The sequence below is a fragment of the Staurois parvus genome, unplaced genomic scaffold, assembly GCF_062004578.1.
Source record: "Staurois parvus isolate SC_StPar_1 unplaced genomic scaffold, SC_StPar_1.0 ptg003004l, whole genome shotgun sequence".
NCBI classification, from domain to species: Eukaryota; Metazoa; Chordata; class Amphibia; order Anura; family Ranidae; genus Staurois; species Staurois parvus.
In genome coordinates this window covers 1-10116 of record NW_028320800.1, presented here as the reverse complement: position 1 = coordinate 10116, position 10116 = coordinate 1, and the positions used below count along the sequence as shown (strand labels likewise).

General features: G+C 53.8%; 1 protein-coding gene across 1 annotated transcript; it reads right to left on the bottom strand.

Moving 5' to 3' along the window:
• Positions 1 to 1154: 1154 nt before the first annotated feature.
• LOC149428726 (nicotinamide N-methyltransferase-like) lies at positions 1155 to 8117 on the bottom strand. The gene is made up of 3 exons (XM_089667073.1): positions 7615 to 8117; positions 4485 to 4692; positions 1155 to 4203 (listed from the first exon to the last, which is right to left on the bottom strand). Exons 1-3 carry the CDS (start codon positions 7760 to 7762, stop codon positions 3777 to 3779), a joined length of 783 nt encoding a protein of 260 aa, XP_089523199.1. The 5' UTR covers positions 7763 to 8117; the 3' UTR covers positions 1155 to 3776.
• Between the last annotated feature and the right edge of the window lie 1999 nt (positions 8118 to 10116).

Here is a 10116-nt window from a genome sequence, read left to right as displayed (position 1 = left end):
ATTTTTTAAATTTTTTTATACTGGACGTTTTTTATACCAAAAAGTCAAAAATATATATTTTTTTGTTTTTCAAAATTGTCGGTCTTTTTTGTTTATAGCCCAAAAAAATTAAAAACGCACAGAGGATCAAATACCGCCGAAAGAAAGTTCAATTTGTGGGAAAAAAAGGATGTAAATGTAATTTGGGTGCCGAAATTTATGACGAAATTAGATTTTTTTAAATTTTTTTACTGGATATGTTTTATAGCAAAAAGTAAAAAAAAAATATATTTTTTTTTTTCAAAATTATCGGTGTTTTGTTTATAGCCCAAAAAATTAAAAGAAAACAAATTCAACTGCCACATCGAATGATTGCCCCCCTGTGCTCCTTCCTCCAGAGTGGGGGCGCTCTAATATGGGAAGTGTGTTACTGGCCAGATCACCAGGTGAAAACAGAGGGGGGGGGGGGGAAGAAAACGAATGCAGCTGCCACATCGAATGATTTCCCCCGTGCTCCTTCCTCCAGAGTGGGGGCGCTCTAATACAGGATGTGTGTTACTGGCCAGATCACCAGGTGAAAACAGAGGGGGGGGGGGGAAGAAAACGAATGCAGCTGCCACATCGAATGATTTCCCCCGTGCTCCTTCCTGCAGAGTGGGGGCGTTCTAATACAGGATGTGTGTTACTGGCCAGATCACCAGGTGAAAACAGAGGGGGGGGGGAAGAAAACGAATGCAGCTGCCACATCGAATGATTCCCCCCCGTGCTCCTTCCTCCAGAGTGGGGGCGCTCTAATATGGGAAGTGTGTTACTGGCCAGATCACCACTTAAAAACGGAGGGGGGGGCAAAGAAAAAAAAGAAAATGAATGCAGCCGCCACATCGAATGATTGCCCCCTGTGCTCCTTCCTCCAGAGTGGGGGCGCTCTAATACGGGAGGTGTGTTACTGGCCGGACCACCAGGTGAAAACAGAGGAGGAAAAAAAAGAAAAGGAATGCAGCCGCCACATCTAAGGACTGGTAAGCTGCATTATGCTCCATTCTTGGTTTCGGGTTTATTATCGCTTTCATGAATCCAGAGCCGCCACATAACTCCTGACAACGCAGAGAAGGAATGCGACCGCCTTAGTTTGCTGAGCCTCTTCCAGAGTTGGAGAAAGAAAACAAAGACACGGGTGCAAATGATTCTCCTTTATTAATACAGACGTGTGTTCACTGGTCATACAAAGAGACACCGAGGGACTCAGACATGTGGGGGCGCGGGGGGTGGGGTCACGCCATGATAGATTGTGGGCTGAGGGGTAGGCAGACCAGGCAGCTGCCTCGGGCGCTTCATAATAAAGGGCAGGACCTGCCACCTCTGCTGCTGAAGGAGTTCATGGACCTGGAAGGGAGGGTCGGGAATCACACTTGGATCTTTGCATCTGGCACTCTATAGGACCTCGTCCCTTCACTGCCGGCACGGCACAGTCATGGCTGATCACCGCCAGAGCCATACATAGGCGGTCAAGGCTTTTAAAATTACATTCAGGGCCGGTTCACACTCCATGCGTTTCAGTTGTGTTTTTTTCTGCATCCAAAACGCACAGAAAGTCGGTGATATGGCGGTCGGTGTCATAGTTCTCATCAGCGCTGGCAGTTCTGGTGCATTCCGGTTGCAGAAAAAAAAAAGAGTAGAACAAGCCGCATTTTTCCTGCACAGAACGGCACTGGAACGCGGTGAAACGCACCAAAAACGCACCGGAACACACATGTCCCTTTTTAAATTGAAAAGAGGAAAAAATGAACTGTAACGCACTAAAAACGCACTGGAACGCGTCAAAAATGATTAAGCAAAAATGCACTGGAATGCACCAAAAAGCACTGGAACACGACAAAAACATGCAAGCAAAAACGCACTGGAATGCACATGTCCGTATTAAAACTGAAAAGAGAGGAAAAAATGAACTGGGATGCGTCAAAAAACGCGCATGCAAAAACGCACCGGAACGCACGTCCTTATTTAAATTGAAAAGAGAGGAAAAATGCACCGGAACGCATCAAAAACGCACAGGAATGCACATGTCCATATTAAAACTGAAAAGAGGAAAAAATTAACTGGGATGCACCAAAAACGCACTAGAATGCGTCAAAAATGCACAAACAAAAATGCACCGGAACGCACACGACCCTATTGAAATTGCAATGCGAGGAAAAAATTATCTGGAACGCACAAACAAAAACGCATCCAGAACGCATCCAGGCTGCGTTTCTATAGTGTGAACCGGCCCTAAAAGATTTTTAACTTCCGCTGGGCATCTTGAAATTTTACCAAATTTACTATAGAGTATGTGAATCTCCCTCAGCTGATAGGAAGTCAGGTACTAGAGGCGCAGGCTGTGTTCTCCCTCCCCCTCCTCTTTCCTGCCAGTGCAGCTCTCCTGTATTAACCAGCAGATGGCGGCGATCACAGGCACACAGGAGCTGCACTAGCAGGCAGGAGGAGGGGAGGAGAGAGCCGAGACGCGGTGCGGGCTGTGTTCTCCCTCCCCCTCCTCTTTCCTGCCAGTGCAGCTCTCCTGTATTAACCAGCAGATGGCGGTGATCACAGGCACACAGGAGCTGCACTAGCAGGCAGGAGGAGGGGAGGAGAGAGCCGAGACGCGGTGAAGGCTGTGTTCTCCCTCCCCCTCCTCTTTCCTGCCAGTGCAGCTCTCCTGTATTAACCAGCAGATGGCGGCGATCACAGGCACACAGGAGCTGCACTAGCAGGCAGGAGGAGGGGAGGAGAGAGCCGAGACGCGGTGCGGGCTGTGTTCTCCCTCCCCCTCCTCTTTCCTGCCAGTGCAGCTCTCCTGTATTAACCAGCAGATGGCGGTGATCACAGGCACACAGGAGCTGCACTAGCAGGCAGGAGGAGGGGAGGAGAGAGCCGAGACGCGGTGCGGGCTGTGTTCTCCCTCCCCCTCCTCTTTCCTGCCAGTGCAGCTCTCCTGTATTAACCAGCAGATGGCGGTGATCACAGGCACACAGGAGCTGCACTAGCAGGCAGGAGGAGGGGAGGAGAGAGCCGAGACGCGGTGCAGGCTGTGTTCTCCCTCTCCTCTTTCCTGCCAGTGCAGCGCTCCTGTACTATACAAGCAGGTGGCGGTGATCACAGGCACACAGGAGCTGCACTAGCAGGCAGGAGGAGGGGAGGAAAGAGCACAGCCCGCACCATCTCACCTACAGTGTGACGCCCGACATCTTGAAATTTTACCAAATTTACAATAGAGTATGTAAATCTCCCTCAGCTTGTAGGAAGTCTGGAACTAGCAGTGCAGGCTGTGTTCTCACTCCCCCTCCTCTTTCCTGCCAGTGCAGTGCTCCTGCAGGGGTGGACTAACAACTCATAGGGCCCCCGGGTAATAGGGGATCATGGGGCCCCTGTATCCTCGCCCACACTCAAACCACACCCAAAAAAGCCTATGAAAGGTCATGGGATGGGGCCCCCTACTGACCCTGGGTCCTCAAGCACTGCCCGAGTTCCTGAATGGTCAATCTGCCCCTGCTCTCCTGTATTAACAAGCAGGTGGCGGTGTTCACAGCCACACAGGAGCTGCGCTAGCAGGCAGGAGGAGGGGAGGAGAGAGCACAGCCCGCACCACCTCACCTACAGTGTGACGCCGGCCATCTTGAAATTTTACCAAATTGACTATAGAGTATGTAAATGTCCCTCAGCTCATAAGAAGTCGGGAACTCGCGACGCGTGAAATGTACGCACCCACACGGCACGGTCACGAAGGCTCCGCCCCAAGCCTCCCCGGTTAGCCCTCCCAGCTACACTTTTTGGGCGTGGGCGAAGTAGAAGCCCTCGTAGTCGGAAGCGTTGGGGTCGGCGTCGTCGGGCTTCCCGAAGGTGGCCAGCTCTACGATGCGATAGCCGTTTCCGGGAAGCGCTTCTCTCAGGAACGTCTCGCTCACGGGCAGCGAGAAGACCTTTTCGGCGCCGACCTCGTAGTAATTGGCGCCCAGGTCCCCCGCCAGCAGCAGGTGCCCGTTGGGTTTGAGGAGGTGGGACAGGTGCCTGAGGGCCAGGCCGTAGGTCTCGAAGTTCCTGCAGGCCGCTTCCAGGCAAACGACGGCGGTGACGCAATCGGCTTTGGGAGCGTCGATCGGTGCCAGGGGGTTGCTCCTGCTGACGTCACAGTGCAAAACCTTCTCGATTTTCCCCCTCAGCTTCTCTTCCTTCTCCTGGGGGGTCGCTCTGCAACAGATTCACATTCATTATTTTAATTTTCGATGGAAACGGCTTCCTCTGAGCTCACCGCACACTGAGAGCTGCTCACAATGTGCATTAGAAGCTGCAGAATTCAGACAGAGCTCCGCCTCATTTCCTGGAGGACGTCCAGCGTCATCTAGCTCTTTCCCCCCCAGCCTGCCCCTTCTTTTCATTGGATTTCAGTCCTGTCAATCATGGAGGTGTGGTCTGCTCATTCTCTGACCCTGGAAATCATTCCCTCGTATTGCTGAACATAACATACTCACTTGTTTCCCTCCAGACCGCAGACGTGTTTCAGGATGGACGACCAATCAAACGCGTCGGCCTCTTTGTTCTGCCATTTCTGCAGCTGGTGCAGCTCGCTCTGCGTGAACCACGTGGCGATAATCTTCTCGAAGGCTTCGCAGGAGGAGAGGAGCTGGTAGATGGACGGGGCGGAGCCAACGTCAATGAGGGTGTCGCCTTTCACCGCACCTGTGGAGGACAATGCGAGATGGTTACCGCCCCCCATCAATGTCCGACAACTGCACAGTGCTGACTGGATGGGATCTCGGGATGGCCACACCCCCAGAAGGGCCGATTCTGAGGAAAAGGTTGTCAGTCTGAACTCTATAATTCTATTCCAGTCTGTAATCTTAACTCAGAAAGATGGGGGCTACAGTCATCCTCCATGGTCCCCCCGTATCTAGGAATGTAGCCCCCCTGCCTTGGTCCTACTGTATGTAGGAATGTAGCCCCCCTGCCTTGGTCCCTCCATATCTAGGAATGTAGCCCCCCCGCCTTGGTCCCTCCGTATCTAGGAATGTAGCCCCCCTGCCTTGGTCCTACTGTATGTAGGAATGTAGCCCCCCTGCCTTGGTCCCTCCATATCTAGGAATGTAGCCCCCCCGCCTTGGTCCCTCCATATCTAGGAATGTAGCCCCCCCGCCTTGGTCCCTCCGTATCTAGGAATGTAGCCCCCTTGCATTGGTTCCCCTGTATGTAGGAATGTAGCCCCCCCGCCTTGGTCCCTCCGTATCTAGTAACGTAGCCCCCCCGCCTTGGTCCCTCCGTATCTAGGAATGTAGCCCCCCTGCCTTGGTCCCTCCATATCTAGGAATGTAGCCCCGCTGCCTTGGTCCCTCTGTATCAAGGAATGTAGCCCCCCTGCCTTGGTCCCTCCATATCTAGGAATGTAGCCCCCCCGCCTTGGTCACTCCATATCTAGGAATGTAGCCCCCCCGCCTTGGTCCCTCCGTATCTAGGAATGTAGCCCCCCTGCATTGGTTCCCCTGTATGTAGGAATGTAGCCCCCCCGCCTTGGTCCCTCCGTATCTAGTAACGTAGCCCCCCCGCCTTGGTCCCTCCGTATCTAGGAACGTAGCCCCCCTGCCTTGGTCCCTCCGTATGTAGGAATGTAGCCCCCCTGCCTTGGTCCCTCCGTATCTAGGAATGTAGCCCCCCTGCCTTGGTCCCCCATATCTAGGAATGTAGCCCCCCTGCCTTGGTCCCCCATATCTAGGAATGTAGCCCCCCTGCCTTGGTCCCCCATATCTAGGAATGTAGCCCCCCTGCCTTGGTCCCTCCGTATCTAGGAATGTAGCCCCCCTGCCTTTGTCCCCCATATATAGGAATGTAGCCCCCCTGCCTTTGTCCCCCATATCTAGGAATGTAGCCCCACATGCCTTGGTCCCTCTGTATCTAGGAATGTAGCCACCCTGCCTTTGTCCCCCATATATAGGAATGTAGCCCCCCTGCCTTTGTCCCTCTGTATGTAGGAATGTAGCCCCCCATGCCTTGGTCCCTCCGTATCTAGGAATGTAGCCCCCCATGCCTTGGTCCCTCTGTATCTAGGAATGTAGCCCCCCTGCCTTGGTCCCTCCGTATCTAGGAATGTAGCCCCCCCCCCGCCTTGGTCCCACTGTATGTAGGAATGTAGCCCCCCTGCCTTGGTCCCACTGTATGTAGGCATGTAGCCCCCCTGCCTTGGTCCTTCCGTATCTAGGAATGTAGCCCCCCTGCCTTGGTCCCACTGTAGGAATGTAGCCCCCCGGCCTTGGTCCCACTGTATGTAGGAATGTAGCCCCCCTGCCTTGGTCCCCCTGTATGTAGGAATGTAGCCCCCCCTGCGGCTTCTCCTCGCCGTTTGCGTTGTATTTGTACGGATCGCAGATATTTCCGGATCAATAAATGATACATTGTTTTCTACTTGGTGGCAATTTGTATTACTTATCGTCAAACGAACTCATTGTAACGGCCGCCATGATATTGTGGGTGGTGAACGCTCAGCTGCCGCTCATTTCAACGACACCTGAAAACGCAGGGTGTTTTCAGCGCGATCGCGGCGTGGTTTTTTTTCCGCAGAGCAAATGCACCGCGATTGCGCAAACAAAATTGCACGACGCCCAATAAAGATTCTGGAACCATTTTTGGGCGGCCTGTGATTTTGTTTGCGGCGCATTTCCCACACGGAAAAACGTGCCGCGATCGCAGAAAACACGCTCTGCGTTTTCAGGTGCCATTAAAATGAAGGTATTCCCTAACTCAGGGCAACTGTGGCCCTCCAGCTGTTGTAGAACTACAAGTCCCATGAGGCATTGCAAAACTGACAGTTACAAGCATGACTCCCAAAGGCAGAGGCATGATGGGACTTGTAGTTCACCAACAGCTGGTGGGCCACAGTTGCCCTGAGTTAGAGGATACCTTCATTTTAATGGCACCTGAAAACGCAGAGCGTGTTTTCTGCGATCGCGGCACGTTTTTCCCGTATGTTGCCCACCCTTGGTCTAACTAGAAGAGAAATGAAATCTGATTGGCCGCTCAGTCCCCAGTCGCTGGGTCAGCGCAGCGCATATCAGGTGCTGGCTGTCGGATCGCCAATAGCTGCATTGTGATTGGCCGCTCAGTCCCCGGTCGCTGGGTCAGCGCAGCGCATATCAGGTGCTGGCTGTCGGATCGCCAATAGCTGCATTGTGATTGGCCGCTCAGTCCCCGGTCGCTGGGTCAGCGCAGCGCATATCAGGTGCTGGCTGTCGGATCGCCAATAGCTGCATTGTGATTGGCCGCTCAGTCCCCGGTCGCTGGGTCAGCGCAGCGCGTATCAGGTGCCAGCTGTCGGATCGCCGATAGCTGCATTGTGATTGGTCACTCAGTCCCCGGTCGCTGGGTCAGCGCAGCGCGTATCAGGTGCCAGCTGTCGGATCACCGATAGCTGCATTGTGATTGGCCGCTCGGTCCCCAGTCGCTGGGTCAGCGCAGTGCGTATCAGGTGTCAGCTGTCGGATCGGTGATAGCTGCATTGTGATTGGTCGCTCAGTCCCTGGTCGCTGGGTCAGCGCAGTGCGTATCAGGTGCCAGCTGTCGGATCACCGATAGCTGCATTGTGATTGGTCGCTCGCTCGCGGTTCCACCTCGTACCTGATGAGAAGACGGCGTGCATCTTCCCGAGGACGAATCGCAGGTAGTCGTCCGCCAGGCTCCCGGATCCCAGATGGAAGTAGGACTCCAGATACAGGCGCGGGTCCATCTTGGCCTCGTACTCGCCGGCGGTGGTGAACTCAGCCATGGCGCCTCCGACTTTGGGAAGAGTCAGCCGTGAACTGCGCCGGATCTTCTGCTGCGTCCAAAGTTCTGCTGGGGGAGGGGCGGGGCCCCGCGTCCTGAGGAATGCAAATAATGCCGAGGATATGCAATCGCTGACTGCGCTCCAAGAGGCCTCGTCCCATCCCGCGGTACAAAGCCTGACAGCAGCTGCTTTCCATCAGCCGCAGCTCATGAATCCTCCTGACTGGAGACAGAGATTGAATCAGAAAGCAGCAAAAGCTGATGATTTTCCACTGCCGATCACCCAGCAAGCACAGCGTGAAATCGCTCAGATTGCATAGGAATGTCGATGTCGTGGCAACAGAGATTTCCATCTCGTTAAATCTGCCGTTAAAATGATCTCTGGAGATCCCGCCATGATTGTCTTTTTTTTTTTAGGCATTTCCTGTGATAGGATGACAGCGTCTCCGCCTCCCATTTGTTCTCCTCCCTTGTCTGATGGTGACTACAAGTGACTGTTTTCCCGCTCATCTCACAGACACGGTCCGAGGTTGTCACCGCCCTGAGAAATGCCATCGCTGGAGTGTATGGAGACGGGAAGTGGCTGCAAAGGGGCTGCAGGAGATCCGCAGCGCGGAGATGGACCCGGGAGGAAAAAGCTGAGAAAATAAAAGAGAAATTGTTTATGATACACAGAGAGGAGAGAAGACGGGGGTCACATCTACCGATAACACAGGTGTCTGTATCCCCCCCCCCCAGATAATTCATTATGGGGTCCAGAAACAGACAGACGTGATAGATCGCCGGATCACCAGACAGCCATTTACTGTTACTGAGCCACTCCCAGTATGCCTCGATAACTCCTCCTACTCCCAGCATGCCCCGATAACTCCTCCTACTCCCAGCATGCCTCGATAACTCCTCCTACTCCCAGCATGCCCCGATAACTCCTCCTACTCCCAGCATGCCTCGATAACTCCTCCTACTCCCAGCATGCCTCGATAACTCCTCCTACTCCCAGCATGCCTCGATAACTCCTCCTACTCCCAGCATGCCTCGATAACTCCTCCTACTCCCAGCATGCCCCGATAACTCCTCCTACTCCCAGCATGCCTCGATAACCCCTCCTACTCCCAGCATGCCTCAATAACTCCTCCTACTCCCAGCATGCCCCGATAACTCCTCCTACTCCCAGCATGCCCCGATAACTCCTCCTACTCCCAGCATGCCCCGATAACTCCTCCTACTCCCAGCATGCCTCGATAACTCCTCCTACTCCCAGCATGCCTCGATAACTCCTCCTACTCCCAGCATGCCTCGATAACTCCTCCTACTCCCAGCATGCCTCGATAACTCCTCCTACTCCCAGCATGCCCCGATAACTCCTCCTACTCCCAGCATGCCTCGATAACCCCTCCTACTCCAGCATGCCTCAATAACTCCTCCTACTCCCAGCATGCCCCGATAACTCCTCCTACTCCCAGCATGCCCCGATAACTCCTCCTACTCCCAGCATGCCTCGATAACTCCTCCTACTCCCAGCATGCCTCGATAACTCCTCCTACTCCCAGCATGCCTCGATAACTCCTCTTACTCCCAGCATGTCTCGATAACTCCTCCTACTCCCAGCATGCCTCGATAACTCCTCCTACTCCCAGCATGTCTCGATAACTCCTCTTACTCCCAGCATGCCTCGATAACTCCTCCTACTCCCAGCATGCCCCGATAACTCCTCCTACTCCCAGCATGCCTCGATAACCCCTCCTACTCCCAGCATGCCTCGATAACTCCTCCTACTCCCAGCATGCCTCGATAACTCCTCCTACTCCCAGCATGCCTCGATAACCCCTCCTACTCCCAGCATGCCTCGATAACTCCTCCTACTCCCAGCATGCCTCGATAACTCCTCCTACTCCCAGTATGCCTCGATAACTCCTCCTACTCCCAGCATGCCTCGATAACTCCTACTCCCAGCATGCCTCGATAACTCCTCCTACTCCCAGCATGCCCCGATAACTCCTCCTACTCCCAGCATGCCTCGATAACTCCTCCTACTCCCAGCATGCCTCGATAACTCCTCCTACTCCCAGCATGCCTCGATAACTCCTCCTACTCCCAGCATGCCTCGATAACTCCTCCTACTCCCAGCATGCCCCGATAACTCCTCCTACTCCCAGCATGCCTCGATAACCCCTCCTACTCCCAGCATGCCTCAATAACTCCTCCTACTCCCAGCATGCCCCGATAACTCCTCCTACTCCCAGCATGCCCCGATAACTCCTCCTACTCCCAGCATGCCTCGATAACTCCTCCTACTCCCAGCATGCTCGATAACTCCTCCTACTCCCAGCATGCCTCGATAACTCCTCTTACTCC

What these genes read in the sequence shown, in the direction of transcription:
- LOC149428726 (XM_089667073.1), bottom strand. Translation starts at nt 7,762, where the DNA reads ATGGCTGAGTTCACCACCGCCGGCGAGTACGAGGCCAAGATGGACCCG. An exon ending in GCACGCCGTCTTCTCATCAG is followed by an intron (nt 4,693 to 7,614) that starts GTACGAGGTGGA and finishes TGTCCTCCACAG; the next exon opens with GTGCGGTGAAAGGCGACACC. An exon ending in TGCGGTCTGGAGGGAAACAA is followed by an intron (nt 4,204 to 4,484) that starts GTGAGTATGTTA and finishes AATCTGTTGCAG; the next exon opens with AGCGACCCCCCAGGAGAAGG.